We start from the raw sequence: 21,090 nt of genomic DNA, 5'->3' as shown, positions 1-21,090 counted from the left end.
GACATGCTGTCACAATTGGGATCACACATTGTCCCAGCACTCAGGTGTCCTGGAACTACACGCAGCAACACAGGGTTAATGTAAGATGAATTGTAACTTCCTCCCTCTCTCCCTGCTTTCTTTGGAGACTTAATTCTGCCCCTTTCCTGGGGACAAAAATACTCTCCTTGGTCTTCACCAAGGAGCTGCTTCAAATTCTCTGGATCCCCCTTTTGAAAATACACTAAGACTTTTATGTTATCTTTGTATTAGGGTCATATGTAATACTCATGTGCCAAACTTCTTCAAATCTAGCTTTTTCCAGCCAGGGTTTTACAATTAAAACAGATCTTGCTGTTTCTGTGTAATGCACCAACAGTGGCTTCAGTGGGAGCGCTGTGTAATGAAGGACTGGCTGGGATGGGTCAGCTTTGTCTGAGGCTGGTTTAAAATTAGCAGCAGGTAGTTTTCTGTTTGCATAAGAATTTCTGCTCCTGATGATCTGGGCCACGTGGCTTCTCTTTCTGGTAAACAGCTCTGCAAAGCTGTGTTGGGATCTGTTTGTTTGGAGATTTATGGGTTTGTTTTTTAACAAAAGGTGCTTTTATTGTTAGAGGAAAAGCAGCTCAGTTGACAGCTCTGGAAACAAGACTCTTCTGTTTATCACATGCCAGAACCCTGCAGAAGAACCCCCAAAACCTGCAGGTGTTGAGACAAGCTTCCCCTCAGCACCAGCAAAAAGCTGAGAGAGCTGTGGCTTGTTCAGCCTGGAGAAGTCTCAGGAGAGACCTCAGAGCAGCTCCTAGTGCCTAATGGGGCTACAAGAAACCTGGAGAGGGGCTTTGGACAAGGGCCTGCAGGGATAGAACAGGGTGGAATGGCTTTAACCTGCCAGAGGGGAGACTGAGATAAGCTCTTAGGCAGAAGCTCTTCCCTGTGAGGGTGCTGAGGCGCTGGCACAGGGTGCCCAGAGAAGCTGTGGCTGCCCCATCCCTGGCAGTGTTCAAGGCCAGGTTGGACACAGGGGCTTGGAGCACCCTGCTCTAGTGGAAGGGGTCCCTGCCCGTGGCAGGGACATGGAACTGAATAAGCCTTAAAGTCCATTCCAACTCAACCCATTCTAAAGCCATTCATTTGCCCTGACAAGGAGGATTTGGGGTACGTGTGGGAAAGCGGGATGGTTTGCTTCATTTGTTAGGGCATGCCTGTGGGAAAGCCGGGTTTCCAGGTGAGAGGACGCAGGAACGGGCACTCATCCCACCCGCCGGATGAACCCCGCTGGCTCAAACTTTCCCTCGCCCTGCACAGCAAATGTGCGGTACCGGTTCCCGTCCCCATCGGGACGCTGCGGGCGGCCGGTGGAAGGCGCGGACCCAGCTCTGCGGGGCCGCTCATCCCCGAGCCCGCGGGGTTGGGCCCCTCGCCGCGCTCTGTCTTCCAGGCCGGGATTTGCCGTCAGCCGGGCGGCGGCGGGGCCGCTCTCCGCAGGCGCGGTTGATGCGCGGAGCGGCGCTGCCGGCCCTGCGCGCCCACGGGGCTCCAGCGTGACCTCCCCCCGCCGCCTCCCCGCGCACCGCCAGGGGCGGGACCTGCGCGCGGCTCCGCGCCCGCCCCCTGCTCCCTCCTCCCTCCCCCCTCCCGTCCCCTCCCGGCCGCGGTGCAGCGCGGCGGCGGGGCATGCCGCGTCCGCGCAGCGCAGCAGCGGCCCCGCGCCCCCCCGCGCACCGGCGGAGGCAGGCGCGGCGGCGCTGCCGCAGGGCCCCGCGGTCGCCCCGGAGCCCAGGCGCGGGCGCCCTGCGCGGGGCATGAAGTTGCGCCGGCGGCAGCGCGGCGGCGGGCGGAGCGGGGCGGGCTGCCCCGGCGGCGGTGGCGTCTCCTGTGCGGGGCCATAGCTCCGCCGCGCCTCGGCGAGCCCGCGCTTGTCCTCCCGGCGCTCCGCAGCCCTCCGCGGTGAGCGCGGGGCCGGGCCGGGGAGCGCAGCCCTCCGCGCCGTGGGATGTGCGCGCAGCGGCGGGCGGCTGGCGGCCCGCTCCCGCTCCCTTAGCCCCTGCAGGCAGCGCGGCGGCTGGCGGGGCCCCTCGGGAAGTTTGATGGCTTCTTTGCGGAGAGTCAAAGTCCTGCTGGTGTTAAACTTGATCGCGGTGGCCGGCTTCGTCCTTTTCCTGGCCAAGTGCAGACCCATCACGGCTAAGAGTGGCGATTCCTTCCATGACATCCACCCCAGGGCAGAAGTGGCCAACTTGACAGCGCACGGCATCAGCTCCATCCAGGACGCAGTGCTGAAGAGACTTTCCCTCCTGGAAGACATCGTCTATAGGCAGCTGAACGGTAGGAACAGTTCTGCCGCTTTTAATGGTCATTAGGGTACGGCGCGGGGGTGAATGGAGGCAGTGGACACAGGGCTGGCTTGGTAGAACCGCGCTCTTCCCTGTGTTACCCTGCAGACGGAACCTCAGTGCACTGAATCGATTTAGTATCTCATTTCCAAGTTCCGTTTGTGTTTAAAGCTCAGAGTACATTGCACAGGATGGGAGGAAATGGGAATAACATAATGCTGCCTTTTAGGTTTGTAGTAATGGTCAGGAAATCACAGTGGCATTATTTCTGCATCGGATGAGGAGGGTGTTCAGCGGGCTAACACGGGCTGGAGCCGCACGCCGTGTATTGATTGAGGGAATGGATTTTACTACCTTGGAGTTTGGTTTAGCGAAAGGGAGTTTTTAAACGGCTCAATTGTGTTGCATCAGTCGAGTGCAGAAGGTTGGAAAGCAAACAGCACTTTTTCTAGTAAGTTAAGCAAACTGTTCAGTGTTTCCTATGGCTCAGCATTGACAGCTGCTAATTAAAATCTCAAGTAATGCTTCTGTTCATAGCATAGGGAAGGGATTTCCATTAAAATCTCACCAGGTTCAGTAGTTCCGAGATGCAGAAAGGGAGTTTTAAAGATGCCGTGCGGGATAGAGAGACGTGAAGATGTGAGGTATCTAGGTGAGGTTTCTAATTAAAACACTGGCTGGGGAAGCTAACTTCTTGGAAATTGTTCCCTGTGGGATCACAACTGGGAATGTAATCTCAGTCAAGAGCCTTGTTGATGGCTTCCCATCTCTGTAGCTTTAACAATTCAAGTTTGCCTGTATCAGAAGCAGCTGAGTTAATGTTTTTGTCAGTGTGATTCCCTCTCCAAGTTTTCAGGAGGAAGCTAATGCACGAATAGGTGCTTGTGGATCTGAAAGCTGCTGTGGCTCCCTGTGGAATCGGTGCTGTTGCAATTTTACATGTGCACTGAGGATGTGAGACAGGTGCTGGAGCATAAGGTACCTTTCCTGGTGCATTGTAGTTGTCTCAATTGGTGTTTGTGCTTTGGGGAGGCACGGTACAAAACAAGAAGCCCTCAGCTGGGTGGCAAGTGTAATTTGCATTGTGACTTAGATGAAAACCCTGTTCCGGCTGTGAAAGTGCCCAGCACCAAAGCTGTTGAAGCAGCACTGTTGGGTGACCAATGAGGTGAAAAACAAGAATCGTGAGGAATAGGGTAGGAAGCTGGATGATGTTATTTACAGTCAAACTGTGAAACTGGAATTGCTGGGGAGAAGTTCCAAGGAAGATTTTAGCACTTATTTGAAAAGGGGGAATAGCTGCAGTTTGAGGCAAGAGACCTCGTACTGGGACCTTAGTATTGCGCAAGTATTCACGATGCCATCTACCATTCCCGCATACAGAGGGAGAGCTGACACTGTAAGTTATTACCCTTCTTCTGTGGAGATTAACGTGGGACTCCCTGCTCTTGTGCTCTGGAGCTGTGTTGGAGCAGCTGGTGCTTGTGACAGGAGCTGAGCACAAGGACAGCTCTGAGTGTGCTGCCTCCTCTGTGGGCTGCTATGGGCACGGTATGGTGCAGGGGCTGCTCAGTGCTGAAGAGCACTGGTGCACCTGAAGACCAGGGGAGGCAGGAAGGTAACAGGGACGTTGCTGTATCCCAAACGTTTTCTTAGGGCAGGCAGCAAGCTGAGCACCTAAATCATAGAATCGGATAGGTCAGAAAAGACCTTTCAGATCATCAAAACCAATTGTTACCCCAGCGCTGCCAAGTCCACCACTAACCCATGTCAAATGTCAGGTGTGGCATCTTGTCTGGCTGCTGCATGCTAGGGTGATTTATAGGAACACTGCTGAGTCTGGCTGAAAAATAGCTCTGGCATGGCACTTATGTAACTTTGGGACAAGTATATATTTGGTAGATGTGATTTAAGCACGTTGGTACATGTGATTTTGAGAAGAGTACAGTGTGCTCTGTTCTTGGAGGAATGTCTGCGTTTGTGCGTCAGTGACACATGGTTCTAGAGCAGGTTGGGGGGGGCAGGTGAACCCCCATCACCACTAGGAGGAAACAGTAAAGTGTGCTGAGACAGCCAGGAGATTGCTGTGCTCAAAATGATGTTCATTCTGGGCACCTGGAGAATACCCAGTGCTGAAATCTAGTGCCCGCTTGAGGTATGCAACTAGGAGCTCACTCGGGGGGTTTTTGACTTTAGAATAGAGAAGTTGTATGCGGGTGAGAAGTGCCTGACAAAATCACCATATGCTCTCAGAAAAGCTGCATGTAGAATGCAGCCACTGAGAGAGCTCTCTCTGTTGTGTGCAGTTATGCTTTGGTTTAAATCTGACTGGTGGTTTAGCGTGTTCAAAGCCACAGAACATCATATAGAGTAGCCTATGGGGAGACCCTGCACCTCAGGGAGACTGGGAAGCATTTGGCCAAAGAGAGAAACTAGACCACAGTTTGGGTGCAGTCAGCTATGATTATTTTCTGCCTTGCAGGACTTGGCTGGATTTCAGTGGGAGTTGAAGCCATCTTTAAAAAACTGAGTCTCTTGAAGAGCTGCATTCTGTAAGGATCAAATGAGCAATCTGACCTTCCTGTTGTATGATTTTGGGGTTTGAATCCTGTAGTGTTGGAAAGCACAGCTCTCTGGTGTGGCAGCCCTCTTCTTATGTATATATTTATTCATTTCTGCTAGTGCTGACTGTGAAAACAAGCTTAAACACACTGCCTTGGGTCTGGTAAAGGAATGGCTTTACACAATCCTTCCTTTTGAAGGACATTTCTCTGCAGTGCCATTCTGGAAATAACACCAGGCTCTCTCTTAACTCCTCTCCATGCAAGAAGAGCTGTCCCAGACATGGCCCGATCTGCCCCCATACAGTAACCCCTCACTTTCCAGATGATGGACCTTGCTTTTGTGGAGTCCTGCAGCCACTCTTAGCTGGGGTTGCCACTGCACAAAGCTCTGTTGTGTCAGGCATGGGTGCTTGTTTCAGATGGTGGTTGACACAGTGCCTTGGGGATGCTGAACAGATTCCGGCAGCCAGCGCAGCAGACAGTGCCCTTGCTTAGTGTAATCCTAGCTGTAATTCATAAAGTATCTATGAAAAGACTTGGGTTTGTCCAAATTTGTCTACTGAGTTGTCTCTTGGCCTAAAACTGGTTGAGAACTGGATATGTGCTTGGTTCTTTCAGAAAGTTCGTTATTGCACAAGTCTTATGGGTTTTCCTTGTTGCTTTTCTGTTGCTTTCTGCTGGTCTCTAATCGGATGGCTGCCCTGGTTGCCATGAAGTGCAGGGGAGCCTTTTGACATGGAGCAGTTTGTGTGTGCATGCACTTACCTGAGGATTTGGAGCATTTTTAATGTGTCTAGTCACTTTTATGGATGAAATTTTCTTGTTCAGGAGGCATTCAGAGAAAGCTAATGAAGGTGGGGAAAGAACGTGTACACTTTACTGCAGGTATTAACTACAGCTTGTCTTCTTGATCCAAACCTCGTTTTCTGTGTGCTGACATTTACATAAGCAAAAAATGTGGTCCAGATTATCTCCAACTGTATGGAGATTCACACAAATGAACTTCTCTGTTTGGCTCTGTGTTTACAAAGAGGGAGTTTCTGTGCTTGTGTGACAAACTGTTTAGCTAGTAAGGAGCTGGAGTGAATAGAGACTTGAAGAGAACATCCAGCTTTCCTGGCAGCCCTGTGTTTCCTGGAGAGTGTCAAGCACACTTCCATGTACCTAATTCTGTTCCGTTGAGGCTAATGTGGAAACCAGTTGATGACCATGAGGAATTGGGGGAATTGTGGGAATTATGCATGTACAGGATCCTGAGTCAGCAAAGGTGGGCCAGTTTCTTAACTTTAGTGGCATATAGGATGCTCCAGTTTGCATCATGAAACAGCATACAAAGATACGGCTCATCATGAGACCCCTCTCAGTGGGATGCGTCCGGTGACCATTGCATGGTGAGAAGCTGCTAATCCCTTCTACAAGCAACAGCCTTGTCTGGGTGTCTATAGCTGCCTTCCAGTGCCTAAAGAGGCCGACAAGAAGCCTGGAGAGGGGCTTTGGACAAGGGCCTGTAGGGACAGGACGAGGGGAATGGCTTTAGCCTGCCAGAGGGGAGACTGAGATGAGCTCTTAGGCAGAAGCTCTTCCCTGTGAGGGTGCTGAGGCGCTGGCACAGGGTGCCCAGAGAAGCTGTGGCTGCCCCATCCCTGGCAGTGTTCAGGACCAGGTTGGACAGGGCTTTAAGAGTCACAACACATCATGTATGAGATCAGGGAAAATAAAAACCATTTGCACATTATTGTAAGTGAGAGGCCAGGGCTGTAGAACTGCTGAAGTGAAGCTGGCCAGAAAATGGGTGAACAGCGAGGGTTTGTCTCCTTGTAGTGGAGAAGTGCAGAGAGAAACTGCTCCTTTACCACGTGTGAGAAATTGAAGGGGAACTTTAAATTCCTTGGTGGTTAAAGAAGCCTGTGCTCAAGTTTTAAACTTGCACCTGTACATTTGCACATGGAATGATCTGCACATGCTGAGGTATGAACAAATGCAATGCCAGCAGCCTCCTGCTTGCAGAGTGTGCTCTCATCTGCTTATCCAGTTAGGAAATTAACTCTGAGAAGACTGCATGTGGACACTGAGGCTGCTACTGGAACACAGCCTCTTCCATGCTCTTTCCCCCTTGTAAAGTGGCATTTAATTAACTGAAAACACTTTGGAGATACGTGGATTTACTTCCCATAAGGATAAGATAATGCTTATCTTCTGTAGCACTTACCATCCTCAAAGCACATTACGAACTTAGCTAACTAACTATAAAAATTATATGTGTAAATAAGGCAGATTAGAAGTGGTTCTGTCAGCCATGTAGGATGTAATAGTGTTACACCCACAGACTGGTAATATTGAGATGTTAACAGGTGGGTAATACATTAGCTGAAATGCTAAGAAATTCTCTGATTAAGATAAACAACTAAATGCAAATAGCTGAGAGTAGGGAAGCGCTGTTTGTAGGCAGAAGGGCCCAAACGTTAATGAAATAAAACAGCTTTTTATATGAGCACAGCCTCACTGGGTGAAATCCTTTGATAGAAAAGATGGTGCTGTGGAGATGAAGTGACACGCTGTGGGGATGTGACTCCTGTATCAGTGGATGGTTATCACGCAGTATCCCAGGTGCTCTTTCCATGTCTACTCCACTACCGTGATATTTCTAAAGTAGAAACTAACTGTATTACTCTGGTAAAAATTGCTGCTTTAATATTTATTCTATGCCAAACAGATTTGGTTGCCATGCTCCCCATTAGGTGTAACACAAATAAGCAAGATTTAGTACAAGTTCTCAGCCTAAACTCAATCACTTGTGCATAGCCACAGGGCACCTGAGAGCTGCTCTCTGTAAATTACTGTCATTTGGGTCTGATGCCATCTAAAGAATGAATAAGAGAAACACTTTTTACAGAAATAATAGAGTTAACAGGTAGACATTTAGGAAGCATCTGGAAGCTTAGACTTTAACTGACATTTAGTTTACAACCCAGCTGACTGGAAACTGATAGATAATTTTTGCTTTTGATAGATGTTTGGCATCGCCATCAGAATATTCACTGTCATTGGCAATGCATGAGTAATAAGCCACTAACACATTCATCATGCAGAGACAACACGAGATTCATGAGATGCAGTAGCAATGACCAGGAAATAGTGACAACATTGGTATTTTGTTCTTGCATATTAATTCAGGTCTGACTAAATGGAGAAACAAAACCTTACCTCGGTGGTAAAGCTGACAAAGGTGTGTTAGATTTATGCTGCCAAATGAATTGGGTGGTTTTTAGGAATTTTTTTGGTAAGGGTACAATTAAAATAAAAAGGTGCTGTAATTATGCGAATTACAATATTATTTCCAAGCTTCAGTCTGGATCAGTGATGTGCTGTTGTGTCTGCGGTAAGACACATTTGGAATTGGATGTATTTGGCAAAACAAAGGGTATCTGTAGAGTGACATTTCAGTGCCCAAAGGCATCCTGCCTGGCTTCCAGCTGCTGCTCCAGGAGGGCAGGTCCAGAGTGTCACATCAGCTGAGCTCACTGAGCATCTTGGGCACCCTGAGGCCTCTTGAATGGCAGCTGAGACAGCAGAGTCCCCTGCTTGTGTCTGGTAAATCTTTCACTTCTGTCGGTGAGGACAGATAGGCAAAGTTGGCTTTAGCCATATGCTGTCAGTGTGGGATTTGGTAGAGTCCTTCTGGTCTACTCTTGGCCTCCATCTTCCTTCGTGATTTCTCTCCTGGCAGAAAGCACATGGCATTTCTCATATGAAAAAGCTGAATGCTGCCTGTGAGCAAATCTGCCTGTTAATGAGGCACACCGCAAAAGAAAACTGGAATGAGCCTTCTCAGGTAATTCTGTGATTTATGCCACTAATCTTTATCTAAAACTGAACAATCTGGTCCAGATGTTGTGGCAGGCTGCCAGTTCCCAGCTCCTATAGATACACCTGAATCCCTGGGCATTCTGCACCTTCAAATATTAGACTCAAAAGGGAGATTTTTATTGGTAAAATGTCCTTATTGAAGTCTGCAAAGACCTGTTCAAGCTGAATACGCATCATATTAACCCTGCTATGAGTCAACAGCAGTGATTCAACTTCAGTAATGTATCCTAATGGTACAATGCTGTTTTTTCCTAAACGGTGTTGGGAGTACCAGCAACTGTATTTTCTAACCCCCAATCCTGTGGTCAGATTTCTTCAAGAACTTATTGAGTACTTTACATCTTATTGCTCTAAGCATAGCTAGTTCTGCCTATAAATCTAACAGCTATTGACCCACATTCTGACATTCACTGGTGGTTATCTAAAAATGATGTGGTAATGATGCAATGAGAGCCCTATGTAAAACCTTATGTACAAGAAGAGGGCTGTGCTGAGCTTCTCTCTGCTGCCACTGAACAGTTACACGCGCTGCTTCTGATGCAGTCTTTGATGCTTATGTTGGTGGGGAGATGCAGAGTTATCTGAAATTCCTTAAAATCAGGAGTGAATTGGAGGAAAAACATCACACGTTGCCTTTCCATAGAATTCCAGACTGGTTTGGGTTGGAAGGGACCTTAAAGCCCATTCAGTTCCAGCCCCCTGCCACATGCAGGGACCCCTTCCACTAGAGCAGGTTGCTCCAAGCCCCTGTGTCCAACCTGGCCTTGAACATTGCCAGGGATAGGGCAGCCGCAGCTTCTCTGTGCATCCTGTGTCAGGGCCTCAGCACCCTCACAGGGAAGAACTTGTGCCGAAGAGCTCATCTCAGTCTCCCCTCTGTCAGGTTAAAGCCATTCCCCCTTATCCTGTCACTACAAGGCCCTTCATTGTTTTGAAGATATTTGGAACTGGCATCAAAGAGCAACAGAAAAAGTGAGAGATGCTTGACTGTCTTCTTACTCCTTACCATAATGAATGACTGGAATGTGGCCCTAATTAAGTGATTACTACTCGCATTATGACCCTGCCCAGCCTGGTACATGGCCCATATATTTAGTGCTATAAACCAGGGAGAAATAGACCATTCCCAAAGTGCTTATCATTCCCAAAGTGCTTATCATCTAGCAACATAAATCATGCAAGAGCAGGAAGCAGAAGATGGGGGTAGAATTAGACCTAATATCTTGTTAATTCCCTGTGGCTTTTGTATTTAAACTCATGTTGGTTTAAATATATATTAATTATATATCAACTAGGGGAGATGCATAAGAAAATAATAGAGCAGGAAGATGCATGAGTGAAGCTGGAGGGAGGAGGCACTCTGTGGGCTTTGAGGGGTGCAGAGGGGGAAGGCAGCATCCTCTGTCTGTGCGTGTCCTCAGGGTTTCTGCCTCCAGAAGCGTTCCTTGCTCCTGTAAGTCATGAGGGACAGCTTCAATATTTGGTCCACAATTAGGAAAATATCCACCATGCACTAATTCATAAGGAGACACTCAGCAGGACCTTGGTTGTGGGAAGGTGGGAACCACATGTCTGAGTCTGGAGGAGCAGACGCTGGTGGTAGGGCAGGTGCTGTTTGGATTTGATTGATCCTGTGCAGTGCCCAAAGGGCCAGAGCTGGTTTTTAAGCTCTGCAGGTGGAGGTCAGAAACAAACTGCACTATTTGGAGAAGTAAATGAATAATGAACCTAATGGGGCAGGGATGGGTGAGCTGCTTTCTCCTGTGTGAAGGGTTAGGGTGCATGGTGCAAGCTTGGTGCTGTTTGATTAGTGCTGCGGTATGAAGGGACAGTGTGACACCTGGATCATGCAGATGATGTATGGGTGTGCAGCCAGCTCTCATTTAGGAATCTGCCCCTGTCAGGAGCATCTAAAGGTAGGTAACAGCTTTTACAGTGTCTTACATGGAAGGTGTTACTGGGGTCAGGTCATTATTGACTTCGGTTGTCTTTGGATCAAGCGCTGAATCAACAAGTGACTTCTTGGGGGAGTTTAATAGCTCTTCTGCACAGACATGAAAAGGGTTAGGCAGTAAAATGGGATTTGACACTTCCGTCAGTCTTCTCTGAGGAAGTTGCTCAATTTCCAAATACTGCTTGATGCCCTGTTCCTACCACAAATTTTCCTCCCTACTGCTGCTCCCTGTTGGATCCTATGGAACAGCATCAGACCTTGCTAATTAGAACCAGGCTACAGTGAGGAAAGAGGCAACGAAAGGAAGGGAACAGAACTTTGACATCGAACCTCAGTTTGAGGAACCAGCATAATTTATGCTCTTTGTGCAGCTGTTTGGAAAATCCTGGAACTCCCTTGAATGTCCAGCTCTGATTATCGTTACTGGAACTGTATATCCAGCAATACCCAGCTCCAATTGTGGGTACTGGAGTTGGGTAGCCAACAAAAATAATTCACTCCAAAGCTGCAAGCTGAGGTGTAGATGCTCTGGTAGCATCTTATTCTGAGGCCGTCCAGCCTTTTCCATCATAAGAATTGCTTTAATTTGTTTCTAACTTTTCCAGTTGGACTGAGATGATCAAATATTGTCAAGATCCCATTTATCTTTAATCCCAGCAAACCGGTCCGGATGTTTTTTGGAAATGATGTATGAGGAAAACATGTACCATTGTTTCCATGGAGGGGGCAAAAGCTGGTACAAAGGGAGGAGGACGGGAGGGATTGAACTGTCTGCTCCAGAACACTGAGACTGAGAAACTCCAGGAGCAGGGAAGGGGGGGTTGAGGAGACTGATGTGGGAGGGCAACATGGGAATTGATGGGGAGGGGCATGGGACAAGGAATGCAGGCAGGTGCATGGGCGGGGAGCAGTGACCCTGTGCAGCATCTCTGGTTTGCTCCAGGGATGCTGGAGTGTAGTGCGGTGGCTCAGTGGCTTTGTTACAAGTAGTGGAAAAATGGCTTTATTCAGAAAAAAAAAGTGTTATTTTCAACTTAATATTGCATAGAAATGAAGTATAACTGAGGAGATCGGTTTCTTCTAGAAACCTTAGTGCCGAATGTCGTTCTTGGGTGTTTTCTGCTGGTGTAGTGATTAAAGTGTTAGCCTTGCAGAGCATCGGGAAGATGTGTGGGTATAAACCAGGGCAGGTATTATTAGCTGTGTAAAGCAAAACAATACTGTCACTGTGGAAAAATTACAGGGTTTGTGCTGAAGCAGATATTTAACCTTTGTTTTTACAACTCCAGAAATGAAGCAGTTTGTTTCTTAATGTAGGCTTAATCCTCAAAGTGTGTGCTGACTGGATTTTCCCATCTGAATGTATGAAAGGCTGGGCTATTAAAACCTGCTTTAACGATCTCTTTTCCCATAACTCCTAATATTTGCCATTTACTACTTATGATGTGCCTAAGTAGTTCTCATTTGTAGTAGGTATTTTAAATGCTGCAGATGGCCTAGTTTCAAGCTAACTGCTGGTGACTGTTTTCATTATGTCTGAGAATCGAGTAGTGAGGGTGATTTCTGCAGGTTGGCATTAATGCTCGCCTCGTACTGTTCTTCATTAGAAGGGTTTTGATGTACAGGTCCCCAGTGGAAGCAGAAATAGTTGGATTTGGCAGAGGAGCAGCAGTGCTGGAGAGCACGCGTATATTTTCAGTGAGTGTTGTTTTGGGGTGTAAGTTCATGCCGACTCCGAGAAGGCAAACCCGGAGTGGTATGGGGCACGTTTTTGGGAGTTCCTGTCTATTTGTCCTTAGGGTTTTCCAGCACATTTACAGTAGAGGAAGTGTGGCTGTTGGAAGAGCTCAGCAGTGACTTTGCAAGCAGCTTATGGAGAAGGTCTCTCCCTGTCCTTGTCTCGACCCATGAGCCTTGTGTTCCATTTTCTCTCTCCTTCCTGCTGAAGAGGGGAGTGACAGAGCAGCTTTGGGGGGCACCAGGCCTCTAGCCAGGATCAGCCCATCCCAATCTTATAGTCTGATGGCCCTCCCTGCAAAACAGAGAGCTGAGAGTGCAAGAGAAGTGGTGATAAAAATGAAGAACCTGTAAAGTGCAGGTTAGGAAGCAGGGGCTGTACTTGAAGGAAAATACACAAGCTGGGTGCTCTGGAAGCAGGGAGAGGCTGTTAACTCAGTTGTCTGTCTTCCCCCCACTTCATTTTGCCTTGAATTTTACCTGTTGGGGTTTTTTTCTTCTCTTTTCTCTGAATCCCATTTCTCAATCATCTTCACCAGAGGCAACTCCAGCTGTGACTTGACAGCTGCTGCTGTCTTCTCCAGCATGTGCTGCCAAAAGTCCCAGTTGATTCTAGGCCTTAAGGCACAATGCTGTCAACTTTCTGTGTTTTGTTTCCTACTATAAAATGCTACATATTAATATTAATAATGCTCTTTCCAAATTGGGAAGCCTCCAGGGCTATTGCAGTTACGTTGTTTTTAAACCTCAGGTTTTGGCAGGTATGTCCTGGCAGTAAACATGGCTTGTGAGCATGTCCCAGCACACGGGCAATGCTTTAGGCTTGGGTGCACTGGATAGCACTCAAGTCTGGAACTGGATCCTTAAGTTATTAAGGAAGCTTAAATGTAAGTGAAGCTTTGAATATAGTCCTTTCTCTTCACGTCCTGTGAAATAATTCCTTCTGACTTGGAAGAAGAGGCTCTGGTGCCAGGGGTACCATGTGCTGCAGGTCCTCCCCATGCTGAGCATCACCAACCAGCAGCAGCTCCTCTGGCACAGACCTCATGTCCTTCCACATTGACTGAGCTGCTTTCTTGCTCCTTAGCCATAGGCTGCCTTCCTGCTGGCTGGAAGGCAAAGCGCTGCTGCTGTAAGAGGCAGCATCACACCTACAGCCTCTCTCTTTCCTTCACAAGTTAAAAAAAGAGGCTGTTTTTCCTTTTTTGCCTGCTTCTTCCTTTGCATTTCTCACACCTCCACGCTGAGCCTCGGCTTAAAATCTTGAAGAACTGAAACTTAAATACTTAGGGTTGGAAAAAGGCAAAAAGCTGATCCAGGAGTCTTCTGACTGGATCAATGGAGCAAAAGAACAGGCTGAAGTGGCACAATTGTGAGTTAGGAGAACTTTGCTGATCGTGCTGTGTCAGGCTCTTGCACCAGGTGATTATCTTCAGAAGTGCATAAGGCAAATGCTTTTCCAGGCTTAGGAAATTTCTTTATTCTTGAATTCTAAAATGATGGTGGGTTTTTTTTTCCCCCCTTTTCTCTTTTTAAAACGAAATAGCTGATGGGGCATTCAAGCACTAACAGAATTCTTGTGGTTCATTTTCTTTGACTCATTTTTTGGATGATACTTGATAAAACCTTCTCAGCGTTTGCCTTCTGTGGGCACTGGAATTCCTCTTCATACCTTTAGTTGCATTTTCTGTGAGTCTCTCATGGGGATGGCTCAAACTGGTGGCAGTGTTTAAAACCCAGTAGCCGGAGCGTCTGGATTGTACATTCTGCTGCTGAGTGGATCCTGCCTGTGTCCCTTCACGGGAGTGGGTTGGCAATGAACCCAAGGAGCTGGCTTCTATCGTTATGGGTGGAAGCTGCATTGTTTCCAGGGATTTCAGCAGGGTTGGGATTGTGCTTGCTTTACGCCTTTCATTAAGCGACAGTGTGAATTGGAAAGCTCTATGTTAGGTTAAAGAAATAAAAAGGTAGAGCCTATTTTTCAGGCTGAAATTGGTATGATTGATATCTAATTCAAGAGATTTTCTCTTCTTCCCCCCCTTGCTAGGTCACAAAGACCTTTTGTATTCCATTTGCATTTTAGTATCTGTTGGGGATTGGACTTGTAGCTGCGTACCACATTCAGACCTAACTATATGGCAGATGCCTTGCAAGCTTTCATTCCTTTTCATGTTTCGTGGCTATTTTTGACAAGTAAATACAGTTTCATATTTATACCCATGGCAGGAGTAAATCAAATTAGTCTGAAATTAGCCTTTGCTCTTACAATGCTTTGCACATTTATAGTATGTAGGAGATAAGGCAGGAGAGGAGCAAACTGCTTTGAAGCTGAGCTGATTTCCATAGCAGGCAGAGTGACCTACTTAAAGGGGGGCGGGGGGGAGTGAATGGAGTCAAAACCAGGCTTGTGATCTATTTAATTCAATTTCCAAGTCTCTGTGTCAGTGCTCCCTTGGCTGAGCCCTCTCCTGACACTCACCTGGCAGCACTGAAGAACTCGGAGCTGAAGAAACATCGTCTGTCCTACAGGAATCCCCTTTGTATTAAAGAGACTTGTGTTGGTGTGGCCGTGGGGATAGAACCGTGCTCAGCGCGGAGGCATTTGGTAAATGACAAGATTCAGACAGGGCTTTGGGGGGATGTTAATCACTGTTGAGCATTTGTGGGAAACCTGCTTCCTTGCTTCACTTAAAGGAGAAGGAGAGGGAGGCTCTTGAGCATCATGTTCAAGAGTACAGGACGTTTGGGAACATCGGTGTTGGAGAATTGCCACACGGTGCAGCAGATCTGGAGATGCCCCAGGAGGTGGGTTGGAGCAGCAGATGGGCCTTGAGGAGCATTCGCTTCTGTTTTACACGCTCCTCGTTTGGTATCTGGGAGACTCATGGGGTCTTAACTGTTTATGCACCATCAGAAAAGCACTGGCTGGGTGGGTATATGGTTTGTGGCCTTTATTCTCCGAAATGGACTCCCTCAGTAGTAGTCTGTGTCTCATTCAGGTCTGGTAGCATCTTAGTAGGGGATCTAACCCTGCAAAACAGCAAGCATCAGAGTCTGGAAAGCCAGTGCTGTCCACAGGGCTGGAGTAGCAACACCAGTTACTGCTTGTTGGCCTATGCAGTGTGGTGTGAAGTCAGTGTAACGTGTGCCCAGATCGGAATGGCCATGGTCCCTCCAGACACTGAAATGTGTGAATTTATAGAATAAAAGCTGATTTGTCAGTCCTGGTGGTTTTACAGCTTGTTCAGGGGACCAACCCTCTCTGGGTTGTTAAAGGCTCTGTGCTTGGTGCTGGTGTCTGATCTGCAACCTGTGTTTATACCTTGACTTGGTTTGCATCATGTGCAGAATAGTTTATATGTGCAGGACCTGAGTTGGGGGCAGCTCACGCATTGCAAGAGACGGCGATGATCTGAGCTTTCACATGCTCAGAAACTGGTAGATACTCTGCTTGTGTGTTTCAAGTGTTACCATGTCCTGATATGCAGAAGGGGAGGGCAGGTTGTTGCTCCAGACTTCTGGCTGAGACGGTCTTGTCTGACCTGAACCTTCTAACAAGTTTATGTAGGGATGAAGATTCGTTCATTTAGTCACTGAAGATACTAAAAAGTTATCTTTGCTCACCCTGGATAGGGACAAATACTCTGTAAGAACAATGTGTGTCTGGTTGCCTATGCCTGAAATCTTTATGTCTTCCAATACCTGGGTGGAATGACATGAAAACTGCCTGGCCCTGGGGGTAGTTGTGTTTCACTGGAGCCCTATGTTGAGTTTGTGAAGCCCACTGGGAATTTGGCAGGATCTATGAGCTAAGTTAAAAATGAAGAACTGATGAGTAGGTGAGAAGAAGATGCTCACAGCCACCTCAGGGCATTCCTGCTCTCCTAATAACTTTGTTCTATGCAGTTATTGTCCCTTGTTGCTTTTAAAATAGCACTTCTTCGAGTCAGAACTCGTCTCCTTTTAACTTCCATTCTTCACTAAGCAAATTTGAGAAGTCTGGAGAAAGTCTTGTGGCCTGTTTTGAAAGTTTTATGTGTTTTAAGTAACACACATAAAATAGAATGTTACTGACCCATCGCAGAGAGGAAGGTGTGTCAAGTCACGCTGGACAAGGGGGATGGCTTTAACCTGCCAGAGGGGAGACTGAGATGAGCTCTTAGGCAGAAGCTCTTCCCTGTGAGGGTGCTGAGGCGCTGGCACAGGGTGCCCAGAGAAGCTGTGGCTGCCCCATCCCTGGCAGTGTTCAAGGCCAGGTTGGACACAGGGGCTTGGAGCAAGCTGCTCCAGTGGAAGGTGTCCCTGCCCGTGGCAGGGGTTGGGACTGGATGAGCTTTAAGGTCCCTTCCAACCCAAACCCGTCTGTGGATCTCTGAAAAAACAGTGGAGAAAGCAGTGAGTCCTTTCTCCCAGCTGCATTGCAGGGTAGCTCTGTGCCACCTGTGTATTCAGAAGTAATGTGTGCTTGCACCATGGGAGAACATTTGCAGTTGAGAGCGTGTTACACTAGCAGTGTCTGTGCTGCTCAAGGAAAGAGTCCAAAAACTTGCTCAAGTTCACAGGCATGGTCATAAAGGAAAGGTTGTGAGAGGTAGGATATTGCTTAAATAAAAGCAATTACCAAAACAGGACCATTTCTACTCACCAGAAAGCCAGTTGGGAAGGGAGAGGTAAGAAGTGATTGTGGCTCATGTCAGGATTAACTCCCTGAAAACAGAACTTGGGTAAGAACAGGGAGACAGCCAACGAGGGAATCAAAAATCAGAGCTGTTGTGTTCTTTGTTCTGATATAGCTGTCTTCAGGTAAGTGCTAAATGAAATCTTAGATTTGGTATTGCAGCTTCTTGCCTTTAGCTGTAGGTAATTCATTGTGGATAATGGCTTCCTGTGGCTGGCAAGCCGTTTTCAAGGTCTTTGGGGTCCTAAACCAGCAGTGACCATCTCTGACAGTGCCCAGAACATTAACCTGAAATGGGAGGTAGTGGATGTGCTACAGGACACTGTGGCTTGTATTCTTTTCAGGGCTGAAACCTGAGGCGAGATGTCTTCTACGGATGTAATTTAATCCTTGATACACATCTAGGTGAAGAGTAAGTCTCCCCATGTCATAACACTGGATTCCTCTGCTTCTGACCATCTTTTAATTCAGTTATGCTGCTCTGTGGTGAGCTTATAAAATACAAGGATTAAGCCTTATGCTTTGAAACCTAAAATGCTTCCATTATCGGTTGCTCCATGTGGATGGCAGTGGACAAACAGAGCTGAGGCCGGATGATAAATGCCCCAGAGTGTGTTCTGTGTGTTTGGGAGCTGGCAGGGCTCAGCCCCAGGGAGGGAGAGCACAAAAATAGTTGAGGGATGATGATGCCAGTGTCCTTTTTGAGACATGCTTGTCCATGGCATAGGATAAAGACGTTCCCGTGGGTATGGCAATACAAATACAAACAGCGGAGCTCTTGGATCCAGTTGTGAGAGATGGAACAGATGGGCCCTTGTGTGCAAACAGAGCATGTTCCCTGTTCGCTGGCACAGCAGCCAGCGTGTCTGTTGTAGGAGTGGAGCTTCAGTACTGCCAAGCCCTGAAAAAGCCCTGGAAAACCATATTTTCTTGAGAAAATTAATTAAGTAGTTGTTTTTTCTAATACATGTAGACTGGCAGCTTGTGCTGTTACATATGGAGGTTCTGCATCGCTGAGCCTTAGGATTTCTTCCCTCTTGCTCCTGGAAAGCTCCTGTGATTCCTTGTGCTGAAAGGCAGTGAAACCACAGGCTGCTGCCTCTGACCTCTGCCTGCCTATGACAGTGGGTCCACTTGCACTGTGTGTACACACTGATGAGACAGAGCAGCTTTCCAAAGCCATGGAATGGATAAATACCCACAAAACAACTTAGAGAGCTTGTCTTGGTGTGGAAAAAGGATGGATGCAGCCACTTCCAAAGGGCTAGTGACTGGTTGCTGGGGTGCTTCTGAGCAAGGCTGCATCACATAAACTAGAGCTGTCTGGGGCTGCTGGACAGGATGTTATCCTTTGTACTTCTGGAGAGAGAGTAGGATAGTTTTAAGGGCTGCTATCTGCAATAAAAGGGGGTTGGAGAGAACCTCTCTCCCGGAGGGAAGAGGAGGATGCAGGTTTGGATTTTGAAAAGAAATTCTTGTATCATGTTTCTACCCTTAACCTGATCTGCACTGCACTTTGTGCGGCTTGATGCTCATGTGGCTTTCCAAAGAGATGCTGGGTCTGATGTTTCTAACAGATCTTGAAGCTGGAAAAGGGGACTGAGATCAGTTCAGTGCCTCCTGCTGAGGCATGCAAGTGAAGGAGCAAATAAAGGGGTAGACTGAGAGAGCTGGGCTGGTTCAGCCTGGAGAAGAGAAGGCTCTGGGGAGACCTTAGGGCTCTCAGTGCCTAAAGGGGTTACAAGAAACCTGGAGAGGGGCTTTAGACAAGGGCCTGTAGGGGCAGGAAAAGGGGGAATGGCTTTAACCTACCAAAGGGGAGATTGAGATGAGATAAATAATAAATGATGTAGCTAATCCTGTACCGAAGCAAGTGTAGAAGGGTCAAAAAGAACATCTACACTTGGGGTCGGTAGAATCAGGTTTTTTCTATTTTCTAATATCCATAGTACCTGGTGTCCAACTGTGGCTTGATCATTGCTTTAATTTGCTGAATTATTTGGGCTGGATGTGTCATATCTGAGAACTTTCAATGCATACCGTGCCTGTGATACGCAGGTTCCCTCTGTCAGGACATCCCCATGTTCCTTCCACTGCTTTCTCTTTACAGTTTCATTTCTTCAGCTTTGCCACAGTTTGATTTCATTTTACAGCTTGCGGAATGAGGTCCCCAAATTGTGTATGTCCATTAAGCAAACATCTATTTCTGTTTAATAAGCCACCTTTTAATGGGGGTCAGCTGCAGCCATGAATGTGTAACAAGGGTTGGTTGCAAGCCCTGTAATGGCAGTGTGTGAGGATGCTCGCTCCAAGTCTCTGCAGATGGGTCATTTGTTGAAGGGGCTTTGCATGGCTTGTGCTCCTCACCATGCTGCTTGTGTTGGATCAGCCCCTCACGCTGCCTGAGCCCCTGTGATTGCCCTTTCCTGTCATCTCATGAACTGTGCAGGACCAACATCTGTACAGAGAAAGGCAGCTCAGAGGGTCAGGTTTTGTGTTCAGCTGGAGGCTGTCCCAGATAGAGCAAATACGTATGCAAAGGAGTCGCAGTAGGAGCTATTTTCTAGGAGCTCAACTAAGGGATGCTTTTCTGTAGCACACATGGGAGATTTTGCCCTAAAACGTTTCAGAATATTTAGATGGCATTTAGGTGGCAGCAGATGGAGCACCCAGACATAGGTCTTGCTTTGCTTTCTAGCCACCAGGAAGAACCCCAGACCAACTGCTGCTGACTGAGAGCTTGGTTTATGAAAGCAGGTCCAGGGTAGAAAGTCAGAGCTGCCCAAGAGCACCTCATACGGCCCTGGGCTGACTGACCCATTGCTTAGCATCAGACATTTTGTAATCGCTTCTCAGGGTTAGGAAAGCCTCAAGACACAGATTGCTGGTCCAAGTCTGGGCGTGTAAACTGGGACATAGGGTTTTTATTGAGGTCTGTGTCTAACCAAGTTAATTGGGGTCTTGTTTGTTTGCTACAGCAGCACTGAGGGATTACCAGGCTGCTGGCTTTGTTTTTGGCCCTCAGGACACCTGGCAAAATGAACTGGTGTAAATGCTATAAGATACATATATTAGTTTATGTATTCTTCCAGTATGTTGTTTCCCATCTTTGCTGATCTCTAGTAAGTCAGTGTTTTGGGAAAGAAAACAGAGGCATGAAAAATCTCATAGTAATATGGGTTTAATCAATTCTCCCTTGAGCTTTTCATTTCCAATTTTCACTTTAACATGCTCTGTCCTACTGCCAGTCCCTTCTCTTTGGGTAGCATTTTAAAGTGTACGTCCTTTGCCAGACTTTTCCTAATAGATTTGGGATGGAGCATTCAGCATCTGATTAAATTAAATTCCCCCTTCACCCTCCGAAGAAAATGATGTTTTTTTCCAGAGCTAAACATATTTCTAATGCAAGTCAGTGAACTTCTTTCACCACCACCCTGAGGTAATTTGCTTTGTCATCTTCCTGGCAGCTCTGACCAGGATAGCTCTCCTGAGACTTGCAGCCAGAGTAACCTGTTAATTCTTATGGTAGTGCTGCTTTTTAGGGTATAAAATTCCCTGTAACCTCTGATTTTATTCCAAGGTGGCTGTCAGGGACCCATTGGACAGCAGCAGTTTTGTTGGCCTGTGTTAAACTTCAACTGGTGGCTTTAATCGGTGAGACTTCACACCTTGCAAAACCCCTCTGGCTTTCTGCAGTCACTTGTTAGGGGTGATGCGTCTTGCCGTGCTTGCCCTGGTTTTCCTGCTTTCCTTGAGTGATCTGTCACTGGCTTATGTGGGCTTGGCTTGCCCAGCATGGCAGCTCTAATGGTCAACACCCATACAGCTGTACAAGAGAAGCTGTGGCTGCCCCATCCCTGGCAGTGTTCAAGGCCAGGTTGGATGGGGCTTGGAGCAAGCTGCTCCAGTGGAAGGTGTCCCTGCCCATGGCAGAGAGTTGGAACTGGATGAGCTTTAAGGTTCCTTCCAACCCAA

General features: G+C 47.5%; 1 protein-coding gene across 1 annotated transcript in view; it reads left to right on the top strand.

Moving 5' to 3' along the window:
- Positions 1–2,069: 2,069 nt before the first annotated feature.
- GALNT17 (polypeptide N-acetylgalactosaminyltransferase 17) overlaps positions 2,070–21,090 on the top strand; it is a gene marked incomplete at both ends in the record, with an annotated part of 187,865 nt that continues 168,844 nt past the window's right edge. Inside the window, one exon of the mRNA XM_080630235.1 lies at positions 2,070–2,307. Coding sequence (XP_080486361.1) covers positions 2,070–2,307 — 238 coding nt within the window. The remainder of the gene's footprint in view (positions 2,308–21,090) is intronic.

This window comes from Psittacula echo, assembly GCF_963264785.1.
Source record: "Psittacula echo genome assembly, chromosome: 15".
In the NCBI taxonomy this organism is placed as follows: domain Eukaryota; kingdom Metazoa; phylum Chordata; class Aves; order Psittaciformes; family Psittacidae; genus Psittacula; species Psittacula echo.
This window is presented reverse-complemented; position numbering and strand designations above follow the sequence as displayed.